The sequence below is a fragment of the Perissodus microlepis genome, chromosome 9 (genome assembly GCF_051167445.1).
Source record: "Perissodus microlepis isolate ML-2025 ecotype Zambia chromosome 9, ASM5116744v1, whole genome shotgun sequence".
NCBI classification, from domain to species: domain Eukaryota; kingdom Metazoa; phylum Chordata; class Actinopteri; order Cichliformes; family Cichlidae; genus Perissodus; species Perissodus microlepis.
The window spans coordinates 5,946,702-5,960,888 of NC_140469.1; the positions used below are offsets into that span (position 1 = coordinate 5,946,702).

Genomic DNA, 14,187 nt, shown 5'->3' on the forward strand with positions numbered 1-14,187 from the left:
AATTCACAGTATGTCCATAATGATCACCATGTTTGAATATAAAGATGTCCATATGTTCACGTGCCACCAATACACCCTAGTTTGCAGGTTTAGTGATGGATTGAACAAAATTCAATCACACTGAACCTCCCCGGGAAGTCTATGCCGTCATCCGTTAGTTGAATCCCACATTCAGGGGTAACAACACATATTTGTTTCCTGGCTGTTAAATGCTAGACCAGCTCTTTGGCCTCTGAAGGATATTTAAAAGGAAGTAGGACTTTGCCCATCCAGTCTGCATGTGATCCAGTCGCATGTGTTTAGTGGACCTAGAGAAGGCATTCGATTGTGTTCCTCAGGATATGCTGTGGAGGGTACTGTTGGTGTATGGGTTTGACTAGCACGTTGTTAAAAGCCATTCAGTCCCTATACAACCGAAGGGAACCCTTGGTCTGCATTGCCAGCAAGCTCGGTTACTCCCAAATTCACTTCCAGTGAGTGTTGGACTCCACCAGAGCTGCCCTTTCTCACTGATTCTGTTTACAATCTTTATACACAGAATTTCTAGGCACAGACAGATGGCGGAAGGCATTGTCTTTGTGGCCACAGAATCTCATCTTTACTTTTTTCTGATGATATGCTCCAGTTGGCTTCAACAGGTGGTGGCCTCCAGCTCACAATGAAGTGGTTTGCGGTTGAGTGTGAAGCGGTCGGTATGAGAATTGGGACCTAAAAATTTGAGGTTGTGGTCCTCAGATGGAAGAGGGTGGAGTGCCCATTTCGGGTGAGGGAAGAGCTGCTGCCCCAAGTTGAGGACTTTAAGTATCTTGGGTATACACTTTTTCACAAGTGAGGGAAGAGGGGAGTGGGAAGACCCAGGACATGCTGGAGAGATTATATCTCTTGGCTTGTCTGAGAACGCCTTTGAGTTCCCCCAGATAAGCTAGCAGAGGTGGTTAGGGACAGAGACATCTGGGTTTCTCTGCCCAGGCTCCTGCCCCCATTACCCAGTCCAGGATAAGCAGAGGAAAACTGATGGATGGATGGATTAATTTTCACATGAATAATCATACTTAAAGACAATGTACTTAAATTCAACCAGATCTTTGCATCTATTGTGTAATTTGACCTAATACATTACTTGGAATTAATTTCCAACAAAGGTTTTTTAGTGTCTACCGAGTGTCTAGCATTGACGTCTATAGGACCTCCGTGTACGGGCTATAGTCCAAATGTGGTCCTTGTGGCAAACTTAGACTCGTTTTAGACATGGTTTTTATAATGCTTCTATAGGGTCTATAGTCCCATGTTTTCATAGGGTGGAGGGCATGTTTCATGCACAGAAACAGTAACGTGTGAAGGAATGCAGAGTGATCAGCAGACATCTCCAAGATGGCCCTTGACACTAAAACAAAAGTGAGCAGCTGCACGATGGATTTCAAGCACAAATCTCCCCAGTTTCTCACACGCAGTTCGAGAAACTGGGGACATCAACAAAGACTGTTTACCAGTTCCTACATACACACTTGCCCAAACTTCACGCACTTTCTGTCGCAACTTCTTTCAGTTCCATCACAGCCTCATTCACTTCCTCTTACAAAGCTCTTCACAATAAAACAGGATTGAACACATTTTACTCCTTTTAAAAGGAATTCCAAAATATTTCTAAATACTTTAACCATTATTATTTTACATTTTAACATTTTTAACATTTCAACACATTTTAATAAATTACAGTTTTAACCTGGTTACAAACAAATACATTGATTATTTGGAATAAATAAACCAGTTCAAAAAAACGGGAAAATGTTACATAAAAAAAAGAACAACGCATGTGTACTGAACAAATCCGCAGGCTAACACATAATAAATAGTCTTGATAACAGCAATGTTGAGATCTGTAAATAAAAAAATCTTACATGTGTTAATCATGTTAATTTCCTGCACCCTTCACAGTCATCCACATGACATCCAAAAAAAATTTACCCTGCCCTAACTTCAAATGTTGAACGTCATATTTGGAAATACAAATTGTGAACCTAGTTTTAATGTTGTATAGATGTCCAGAATTGGTCACGGGCTGACAGTATCAAATATATACAAGATCTTCATGTCTATCCGACTTCCAATGTTACTGGGAGAGCACATAGAGCAGGGTGGTGTGGATGTATAACATTGTCTCAAAAATGTGGGTTTAAAGTCCCATTTATTGCATATTTTCATTCTAAATGTTCTATAATCGACATTCACACTTACAAATACAAGTTGTAAAAGTGGTCTTTGTAAATGGCAACAGGGTTTCAACATGTGATTTAAGTCACATGTGTCAAAACATAATATATAGCTACACTAAACATATATGCACATATCCATAGCCTGCAGATGACCTACTGTCATTATATCCTCTGAGTTGAGGACTCCTTCTATACAGATAGTTAGCCTTAAGACTGCCACCAGCCAACAGCCACCCCAAGGGATATAATAAAAACATCCATCACGCCACTGGTCATCTGCCAGCTCAAAAAAAGTGAGTCCAAATGAAAATGTAGTGAAAGAAAGTTTATGACCACATGTCTGAGTACTCTTGTGAGATTTCCTGCAGACTCCCCATTTCACCCTGTTGTCTGTCATAGTCTCTCTGTAGAGCGCTATTCTTTCAGACACTAACTCCAAAGGGCTTCTCTATCTCTCTGGAGACCATTGCATCATATACAGCTGCTTTAAGTCAGACTGCAGTGTGTCAGGGTCACACTGCATTCTGACCCTGACACCAAGTTCTGACAGTGCCATCCCTTCTCAATGACCTGCCCCGCTGATTTCTCTCCTACTGAACACTCTCAGGTGTCTTTAATTAGCCAATTATTCTATTACTTTTTGCAACTCTCTGCAGTTGTTCTCAATTTCCATCTCTAAATGCACAGCAAAGGCCTTGAGAAAACCATTATCTAAGACAAAAACCATTAAGTATGGATAGGTTATAAAAACAACCAAGATGACATGCTAATGATCACTGAAGTGGCACAAAACAGAGGCTCTTCTGGTCTTTGAGGAGCCTTTTAAATACCTAAATTGATGGTAGTAGTTCAAACTACTTTGGATGTGTCAAAGGAATGACACAATCCTGAGTGGTGTGGCGAGCTCCAGTCTAGTCATTGACCCAGGCAGCAGTGGGTTAGGACAGTTGAAATAAAGCAAAGCAGCTGGATGAGTCAAGAAAAGCTCCAACCTTATTTCATTTTTACCAGAAATAAAAACAGTCTTTGTGGATGATGGGAAAAACAGCTAAGAAAGGGTGGAAGGATGAGTTGCAGCCACGACAAACTATGTGTTGACTAGACGACACATCCTCCGTCTGGTTCAGGTCGTCAGGTCCAAGCAAGGATGACGGCACACAATGGGTTGCAGTTTGCTATCTTATTCCATCCTAAATCCCAGCCAGGATGGTGTCTGAATGATGTTTGTGGGAGGGTCGTGTCGGGTTGGCACCCACTGAGCCTATTGTTTTATTGTACTGGGGAAAAAAAGGCATTTTGGGTTTACTGGTAAATGCATCACTGCTGAACACTGTCATTTCAAATAAGGAAGATGAAACTATATACTCTTCCCTGTGTCTTGTTTTGGCTAAGCACCAAGCTCATAAATACAGGCAAGGAAGGCATTTGTGGGTGTGCTGTGGCTCCTCTACCTTGTAGCTTCTCCCCTCTTCTTCATTGTATCATTGTCCACGTTTCATCTTAATATTACTAATAGTATTATGTTCTAACCTGAGAAATGGGTTGTCATTCAAGGTTTTAATATCAAGGTTTGGTTTTGTTTTCCTGGCCTACTGTACCTTTGTTTTCTCATCAGCTAAGTGCACATGCATTTAAAATGCAAAGATGAGAGAAGGACAGTTCCATTATCGTGTAGAAAATATGTGATAGTAACCTAATTCTATTCCCTGTACCACAATACACATAAAATACATAAAATAGAATAGAACAGAAAAACATACATTTGTATTAATGAGACATAGTTAATGAGACAAACTTTAAAAAATTGTAACATTTAACTCATTTTAAACAACTCTTATTCGTTCATAGGGAGCGATAGTAAGGCATGATGATAAGATTAGATTAAATTAGATCAGGGGGTTGGCAACCGTGGGCACGCGTGCCAGCTAGGTGGCACGACCATAGCGGGATTGGCCAATGCAATTTTTCGCTTTTATGGGCCGATGTTTTTTTTTTGTAACGGTATGAAAGGTCGTGGATTGGTCAGATGCTGGCCGATGTGTAAAAATAACTCAGTTGTTTGGTGGTGGCTATGGCGGAGCTTCCACAGAGGCCAGCGGTTGGATGAGGGAAAGGGGAGGCAGGAGGAGCAGAGACCCAAGGCGGCCACCGGTCCGAGTGTCAGGTTTACTGAACTTCAGGTAAGAAGTTATGACCTGCAGTCTATCTGGGTCAGATATAAACCAAGTTTAGGTGGAGTTTATTTTCGTTATGCTGACTTTTTACAGTCAGTTACAATAACTACTGCTACAAGCTAGCATGATGGAGTTTCTATACAGCTGGGTGGGTGCTATGATGTTACTGATAGTGAACTTTATTTTATTCATAAGGTTAGTTAGTAGAGTTGCTAACCGTCCTGTAAAAAACAGAATCGTCCCGTATTCAGAGAAAATATTACACGGTTCATATTGAGGTGAAAAGGAACATATTTTGTCCCGTACTTCAGCTAGAATAAAAAAAAGACAAAAAGCTGGAGTTATTCTGTCTTTACGCTGTCATATGCTTCTTCTTCTCTCATTCTCTCCCCTCCCTCTCCTGTTGCTACTTCAATCATGAAACTGATCAATGATCAGCTGATCGTCTTTTCTCTCTTGTTTGTTTATAGCTCACTTTGCGCCAGAAAGAGGAAACCAGCGGATGTCGTGCTAAACAACAGCAGCACGTATAAGCTTGATCAGCTGTTGTTAGAATTTATTTAATATTACTTTCTACTATCAGCTGATGTTTGCTGGAGCCACAGCAGTAAAAGCTGCTGGTCATGATATCGGTTTGGATATGTGGTGAGAGGGAAACATGCAGATGAAACCAGGAGATGTTCTTACTGAATCATCAGAGCTGAACAAGTGATGGAGAAAAGGGTTTACCTTTTAGGTGACATGAATGACTTGAAGGGAAGTTATGAACTGTTTCTGAGAGACAAATAACACCAGGATCCTTTTCTACATAGCTGACAGCTGGTAACTGTGCAGGGGCGGGTCTAGCAAAGTTTTGCCAGGGGGCCATTAACAGGGAAAAGGGTGGCACAAAGAAATACTTTTCTTACTTATTCTCATTTAAAATGTCAAGCTTTTAGTAAATCATTATCTGAATCTTACAACCAAAGTTTTTATCTGACGTACAACGTATAGAAATCATACATATACCAAAAAGACTGTACATCACAGTCACAGCAGTGTTTGTTTTCATTCAAAGGCTTTATGGCTTTTCCTGTAATACCTGGTGGGCCGCTCTCTAGTCAAAATGCCCGGGCCGATTTTTTGTCCCAGTCCAGCCCTGGGCACGACACTCAGTGACTTAATCTAAGAAGTTGCATTAAAAATTAATGGCTGGGCCAGCGGTGCACATCGCAAATTAGCTCGCATAGTTGTGCCGCTTCTTAATGACGGTATCTTAGCTAACTACCCCAACTACCAGATTCAACTTGTAATTGGCTAAAAATAACTTAACCTACTGGTGAGAGGGACATTGCTAGCTGGCAGTTTTTTCAAGCGATGTTGAAATTTCCACATTCCGACACTTCAAATGCTTCAGTAGCTGTCCACTCAGCGCAGCATCAGCACCACGGAAATACACGGATACATCCGTAGACTCGAGACAGAATGCATTTTCGGGACTTTGGACCAATGTTTTCTTTTCTAATCAAATCAAAAAGCTTTAGTTTCGCATTAACTGGTTGGACACAGAGGACATTGAAATGCAGCTGACTGAACTGAAAAGCTAGACTCTGTAGAGTTTGTAGAACTACGAACGCAGCTGGAATCCACAGTAGTGCGTGTTCATGGAGCTTGCATTTTCACCTGCTGGACATCACTGCCTGACAAGGTTAACTGTCTTCAAAACATTGCAGAGGCCTTATTGATAGTATTTGGCTCTACATATCTGTGTGAGCAGATTTTCTCTCACACGAAGAGTGTCTTCAGGTAGCCGTCTGAATGCTGGACACTTGTAGACCTGTGTCTCTAAGTGGGAGACCAGAAGTAACATTAACATGTGTATCTCTGTATTAACAAACATGCCATATTGGCCCAGTTTATTTTTCTTATCATTGTTGTGAGGAGACCATAAATAGCATTTGCATTTTCTGTTGTACAGTTCATTTGCTGTTACGGAGTTCTAGTTATTGATAAAAAAGTGTCTCTTTTTTTTTGTTTCAAAATAGCTGATAACTATTCGCTGATAGCTGCCAACATCTGCAAACAAATATAAGTATATAAAGTTGTTCTATATAGTTTGTAACTGTTCATATAGAGCGTTATTAAATTTATTGCTAATGCAATCATATACTTCTGAGGAAATTTTAGATGGCACTCATCATCAGAAAGGTTGCTGACCCCTGGATTAGATTATTCTTTATTGTCCCCCTTGGGAAAAATTTATCTTGGACCATCGGAATAAATACCTTATATAAGATAGTACATATACAGACACTCATTCATAACTTCGCCTATCAGTAATTAGTAATTTAAATTATAATGGCTCTAAAGAAAATTTGTCCATATTTAACTTAAAATATTGACTGAGGGCTGTCTTTTAATTAAAAAGGCCAAGTACCATCTAATTATATAGAAATTGGCCTTCATGATATTTAACAGTGCATAAGGATTATGCTCCTCCCAGCCTTATATGCAAATTGGCAATGGTCAAAAAGATGTACTTCACTCCATAATTTCTCTACCATAATTGATGTTAGCGCTACAGGTCTGTAATCATTATTTTCCCATGCACTGAGTTTTTTTGGAACAGGAATGATTACAGCACACATGAGCCATCATTGTGGCCCAGATCATTAGGGAAGAGGTGGCCAACAGAAGTGGTTTGTTCCAGCCCTCTTTCTTTCTCTTGTATATGTTTGTCTGTGTGCTTGTAGATTTGAGTCAATGTTGTCAAAACATTTGAGTATGTGTGTGGAATCAGACGTGCCAGTTTTATCCATGAGCCGATAAATAAATTACCTGTGAGCCTGAATTTAGCACATTTAGCACTGTTCATCACTTGAGACTGTGTCGAACTGCTATGTAAAAATGAACATGAATAGGAAGTATACTGTGAATCTCTGCTTTATGTCTGTGTTTTCGGTTTGATTGTGTACTCATTGTGTCCAGTCTGTGTTTCAACTCGGCTGCAGTCAAGCAAAAGGCAGATTTCCACATGTCGACAATAACATTCAGTTTCTTTTCCAATTTCAAATGAAATAATAATCATTAATCAGCTGCACTGTACACATCCTCAAGCTTCAAATTGACTTAATTTGGTAGTTCACTTACAATAGGGCATTAAAATAATGGAATACCAGAATGACTGCAGATTTGTAACATGTGTGTTCATGTGTGGCAGGCTTGATTCATGTTGGGGATGAATTGAAGAAGGTCAGTTGAATCCCTGCGGATGACAATAACTGGAGGAAATCATTCATATTCTGGTAAGTCTCATCTTTCTGTGGACGTTTGTGAGACTGTCCAAAAACTTTGAGCGTGTTTCAGCTCCACTCCCTCGGTGAAAATAGCAGTCCTTGTTTGTGATGGCAGAAACCTTCCTTAACTCATCCAGGACCCAGGGCCTCCCATCGCTGTGCTGAAAACCAAACACTGGCCTTTCTTTACAAGTCTGTCCTGGCCAACAGACCACATGCAATGAGCCAGACGACCTTCCTGGATGAGGCCGTTGCTGTGTAGTTCCTCCAAGCAGCTTTTGCCACAGTCCTTAAATGAGCTCTGTCAAGAGCCTGGACTCTCAATTGCTGAAGGCCTTCTCAGACACAAAAGCCTCTGGAGCTCTCAACACTTTCTTTAAAGCACCACTCCATAATCTCTGTTTCTTCCGACCATTCTAATACTAATCCTTCCTTTGTTGAAAAAATCAATGCTTCCCACCATCCCTCCACTAAAGTTAATGTAACTTCTAGGCCCAGTCACAAAGAGTCATTACCTTTAAAGTTGTCCATGGTGCAAAGGGAGAGGTGCCAAGAAAGAGACCACAGGTAGGCCCTATCTTTTCTCAATTTTTAGGTTTGTCTACTTGTTAATTGATTTAGACCCTTTCATAATTCTATTTTCTGGTCCAAGCCTCTTTTGACACTCTGCAGTTCTGCTGTATTGTGTTCTTTTTTACATCACAGCAAAAATCTCATGTTGAAGGCTCAGGGTGTGTTGAATCTTAGTGTGAAAATGAGGATCGGAGGTTTTCAGTAACATCATGTGACATTTGAAACCTAGCACTGCTCTTTGTAGGCAAGGTTGGGTTGCTTTTTTTGGTGATAAAGTATCAGAATTTTAGGAGAGGAACCATACCTCCAAAAACGCTCCTTCTGGTTCTTATCTATAAATGCTCCCCCAGGTTTACAAGCTGTTCCTTTTTGTTTTCCTGCAAACACGGTTCCTCCTCGTTTTCATCCGTTCTCGTGTGAACACCTTCCAAGAACGTCTTTAACACAGCTTATCAGAGATGGGCAGTAACGCGTTACTTGTAACGCGTTACTGTAATCTGATTACTTTTTTCAAGTAACGAGTAAAGTAAGGGATTACTATTGCAAAAACGGTAATTAGATTAGCGTTACTTTCACGTAGGAGCGCTGCGTTATTGCGTTACTAAAACCGTGATTTTTTTTGCGAGAATGTCTCATGACAGTGACGTAAGCAAGTGCGACGTTCGTGAAAACAGCTGTGTGCAGATCAACAATGGATCATATATTGAGTGCGGGAGAGAGTATGAGCGTGCGGCGTTTAAACCGTGGAAGTACTGACCTTACTTTAAGTTTGATTCCATAAAAAGTGACAAAAACATTAGCGTCCGTTGTGCGTGGGAAGAAAACTTCTTTTTACAGCGAAAAAAAACCCCTAAACTTCCAAGCAAGCACCGAGTGCGCTATGACGTAATGGGAAACTCACAGAGAAACTCGCGGATTCTTCCACTGACCGCTGCGGCACACCTGCACCAGGGTAAACCTCCGCCTACCCTGCTCCTGCTTTACAGGTGAAAATAGAGCAAAAGGGCCGCTGAGTCTTTGACTTTATTTATTTTCTGCTGTGTTTTACTTGCATCTATTTGAAAGAGTGAGTGTAAACACACAAAAAAACAATTATTTTATGTGCTGGAATGTGCAGAAAATAGGTTTAAATATTAAACAAATTTCTTCCAGTCAGAGAATGTTGCATATAATTAAATTTTTGCTTGATGCATAAAGTTAAAAGATTAAAACTAATAAAACAAGTTTTAAAAAAGGAGACTTTTCCATTTTATTACATTTTGTATGATGGATTATGTAGAAAAAGTAGAATTGGGCTGAAAGATCTATCGCTTTATCACCTATTCAGGTTGTAAATCGTGTTTTTAAAAAGTAACTAAGTAATTAATTACTTTTGAAAATAAGTAATCAGTAAAGTAACGGGATTACTTTTTGGGGGAAGTAATCAGTAATTAGTTACTGATTACTTTTTTCAAGTAACTTGACCAACACTGCAGCTTATTTTACAACAACATAATTTTACTCACCCTTCCATTTACTTAATATCGCTCTCTCATCCGTCAGCATATCAGACGAAGAACCATACAGCTCTGTGTCATTAGTTTCCCTCCGGGAAACTGAACGCCATGGTGGCGTTTCAGAGAGACTGAATGCTGCTGGCAATCCCAGGGAACTTCCTAGCACTTTTCTCACCAGCCAACAATGGTCTGCTATGTCGATCCATCCATTCATTTCTCCGCTAAATCCAGTTAAGAAGTTTCTCCGTCCACTTGCCACCAGCAAAGCTCACAGCTCCACTCAAGTTGCTCTGAATCAAGCCCACAGGCCGGGCCAGTTAGTCGAAAAGCCGACAGATGTTAGCGCCGGACCTAGAAGCCATGCTGTCCCCACGCACCTCCAACAGCAAAAGCTACTGCATGGCTACCCACCCACCCATCAGCGCAAGGTAGCAGGGACAAGCTCATTTCGGTGCACCTGCCTCCTAAATCCATTTAACGCACAGCTGGAAATCAGTCGCTAGTTCCATGCTCTGCTGCTTCTCCATAGCCGTTTATATCTGCTAGGCATGGGATGCCAACTTGGATGTTTTCTATCCCTCCTTCTGCAACTGCAGAAGCAAGTTTGGTAGTTGCCAGTTTCTCTTCTGGCACTGGGATGCCAGGATTTTTCTTTATCCCTTTTTCACAAACGCAGCAGCAAGCTTTTTTTTACCACCGAGCTGCCAGTTTCTCCGCATCTATTGATGCAAAAAGCAGCAGTGAACCATTCTAGCAATGGTTTGCCAGGTTCTTTCTATATCCGTCATTCAAAAAAATGCAGCAGCAAGCTTCCTACCACCAAGTTGCCACTTTCTCCGCATAGATAGGGAAAAAAATGGACCAGGTTGCCAGTTCCCCTTCCCTTAATCCCTCTTTTACAAATGCAGCAGCAAGCTTTGGCACCGGGATTTCAGGTTCTCGTTTCTCATTCGCAAACGCAGCAGCAAGCTTTTCTAACAACAACTTGCCACTTTGTCTGCATTTATCATCGCAAAAGCAGCAGTGAACCCTTCTCCCTCCAGGACGAGGGAAGGAATGGTTCTCTGTCTCTATCCCTCATTTGCAAATGCAGAAGAAGAGGTTTTTGCACCAGGATGACAGGTTCTCTCTTCCCTAACCTTCCTTTGTAAAATGCAACAACTCACTCTTCCAGCACTGGACTGGGAGCTTCTGCCATCAATCATTTGCAGCTCCCCCCCCCCAGAAAAAAAAAAAAAAAATCCTAACCTATCAGCTCCGGGTTGCCAGTTTATTGCTCTACTATCCCTCCTCTGCAATTTGTAGTAGCAAAATTTTCTGGCACTGGGATGCCAGTTTCTCTTCCCTCTATCCCTCTTTCACAAATGTAGCAGCAAGCTTCCCCACTGCCAATTTCCCTGCATCTAACCATCTTTCACAAAATGTAACTGTGCACATTCCTTGTACCATGTTGCCAGTCTTCGTCTCCATATCAATCATTTGCAAACACATCAGTAAACATTCCTCACACCAGGATCCCAGTTCTCTGTTTTGTTCCCTCCTCTTGCGAGATGCAGCAGAAAACCCTTCTGTTCGTTTCAGAAATCGGCACAGTAGTTATCGCTGGTAAATCAACCAGCTAGGCACCCCCTCTGTTATGTGACGGCTGTGTGCAGACAGGAATAGGACCCAAGGTGCAGACTCCGGAGACAAACGTGAACTCAAAACAGCTTTAATGTTAAACTCAAATATAACATAACTGGAAAAAATCTAAATAAACTTAAACCGGAGGACTGACAGAACACACAGCTAGGTAAACGGTAGATCGCGACACAGACACAAAGAAACACAGGGCTTAAATACACAGAGGGAGCAATCAGGGAATGAGTAACAGGAGGGAAACACAGCTGGGGCAAATCAGAACTGACGAGACAAGGAAGCGTAAACTGAACACACTGAGATGAGACAGAGACCTTCAAAGTAAAACAGGAAACACAAAACACAGACTGAACAAAAGACACAGACTCACATGCAGGCACTACAGAGGGAACAGAGACGTGGGACCAGGGCAGACACAGACACTGACTGGACACGGGGATATAGCAACTAAGGATACACAGAGACGCGAACTAGACAAGGGGATACAGCTGACAGGGGAGACAGAGCGACTAGAGAAGACAGAGACATAAACCAAAAGACAGAACTCTAACAAAGAAACCAAAGACTAGAATTTATAAATAATAATAAACTCAAAAACCCTGGGTCAACGACCCAGGCATCCTAACAGTACCCCCCCCTAAAGGGCTGGCTCCCAGACAGCCCAAACCGAAACACCAAAACAAAAAAAAAAAAACCAAAAAAAAAAAAAACCAACCCAACCAGGGTGGGCGGTGGGGGAAACAGGATGGAGGGCTCGAAACAAACCAAACAAGGAGCCAGAAACAAAACAAAAAAAAAAGTGCAAACACCGGAGCCCGGAAAGCAACATAACAAAACACAGGCTCACGACAGGCGCAGGCGGCCAGGAAAAACAGTTCACACAAAGGTCAGGGGGCCGGCCCAGAGGCTGACGGCACGATAGTCCAAACCCGGGCAGTTCAGGGGGGCGGCCCGGAGGCTGACGGCCCAAGAGCCCAGAAAACAGTTCAGGAGGCCGGCCGGGCGGGAGGCACCGGCGGCGACAGAGCAGATCAGGAGGCCGGCCGGGCGGGAGGCACCGGTGGCGACCGAGCAGGTCAGGAGGCCGGCCGGGCGGGAGGCACCGGCGGCGACGTAGTTCAGGGGGCTGTCCATGACGGCAATGACGTCCAGTCATCGGCCTGGAAAGCGGCCAAACAGGACGTGCAGGACGAGCAGGCCGGACAGGACGTGCAGGCCGTGCATGACCAGACAGCATGGGGACCTCAGGCGCAAACAAAGCTAGACGGAGCAAGGCTGGACCAGGCGCAGCTGAAGACCCGGAGGCTGGACCAGGCGCAGCTGAAGACCCGGAGGCTGGACCAGGCGCAGCTGAAGACTCTGAGGCTGGACCAGGCGGAGCTGAAGACTCTGAGGCTGGACCAGGCGGAGCTGCAGAGGCTGAGGCTGGACCAGGCGGAGCTGCAGAGGCTGAGGCTGGACCAGGCGGAGCCGCAGAAGCTGGACCAGACGAGGCGGAAGCAGATGCTGCAGGTGGCGTGGCTGTTGAGGTTGCAGGCGGTGGTGGTGGTGGTGGCTGAATGGCCTCGCCAGAACCGTCAGCAGACACTGGGATGTGCTGAACGGGCCCCTCGGTCCCTCCAGCGAAGACAGGTGGCTGAACGGGCCCCTCGGACCCTCCAGCGGAGACAGGTGGCTGAACGGGCCCCTCGGACCCTCCAGCGGAGACAGGAGGCTGAACGGGCCCCTCGGACCCTCCAGCGGAGACAGGTGGCTGAACGGGCCCCTCGGACCCTCCAGCGGAGACAGGTGGCTGAACGGGCCCCTCGGACCCTCCAGCGGAGACAGGAGGCTGAACGGGCCCCTCGGACCCTCCAGCGGAGACAGGAGGCTGAACGGGCCCCTCGGACCCTCCAGCGGAGACAGGAGGCTGAACGGGCCCCTCGGACCCTCCAGCGGAGGCAGGAGGCTGGACGGGCTCCTCGGGCCCTCCAGCGGGAACAGACGGCTGAAGCGGTTCCTCGGACCCCCCAGCGGGAACAGACGGCTGAAGCGGTTCCTCGGACCCCCCAGCGGGAACAGACGGCTGAAGCGGTTCCTCGGACCCCCCAGCGGGAACAGACGGCTGAAGCGGTTCCTCGGACCCTCCAACGGGAACAGACGGCTGAAGCGGTTCCCCAGAACCCCCAGCGGGAACAACAGGTGGCAGAACAGAAGATTGAGGAGAGGAGCGACGGTGGCGTCTTTTCCTTCTGAATGAGGGAACTGAAACTGGTGGAGAAACGGAGACCTCTTCATCGTCCGACCACATAGCTGCCAGGAAAAACGCAAGCGAACGAGAACCCAGCTGGTGTGGGGAGGGAGAGGAAGTCCGTGGCAATGTTGAGACAGGTGGAAGATGTAGTGAGTGAGAGAGCAAGCTCACCAGCCTTGACTTGCTCTCTCCAGGCAGTAATGGTGCCGTCCAACTTAGTGTCCTTAGCAAACTGAGAAAGCTGAGGGTTATGGCGAATGATGGCATCTACTGCACTTAGCCCGACTGCCATAGTCCGTAAATCCTGTGACTGGGCAATGCGGTCGAGCAGACTCACCATCCGCATCATCTCGCCGTTGAACTCCGAGAAAAAGAGTCTGCAGGGTCCATGTTCTGGTCGCGATCTTCTGTTATGTGACGGCTGTGTGCAGACAGGAATAGGACCCAAGGTGCAGACTCCGGAGACAAACGTGAACTCAAAACAGCTTTAATGTTAAACTCAAATATAACATAACTGGGAAAAATCAAAATAAACTTAAACCGGAGGACTGACAGACCACACAGCTAGGTAAACGGTAGATCGCG

At 44.4% G+C, this 14,187-nt stretch overlaps 1 protein-coding gene across 1 annotated transcript; it reads right to left on the minus strand.

Moving 5' to 3' along the window:
* Positions 1-12,629: 12,629 nt before the first annotated feature.
* LOC146379927 (uncharacterized) lies at positions 12,630-13,646 on the minus strand. The gene has a single exon (XM_084940406.1). The coding sequence runs from the start codon at positions 13,644-13,646 to the stop codon at positions 12,630-12,632; it is 1,017 nt and encodes a 338-aa protein (XP_084796532.1).
* Positions 13,647-14,187: the final 541 nt, after the last annotated feature.

Coding starts and splice junctions, on each gene's coding strand:
- LOC146379927 (XM_084940406.1), bottom strand. CDS start 13,646: ATGAAGAGGTCTCCGTTTCTCCACCAGTTTCAGTTCCCTCATTCAGAA.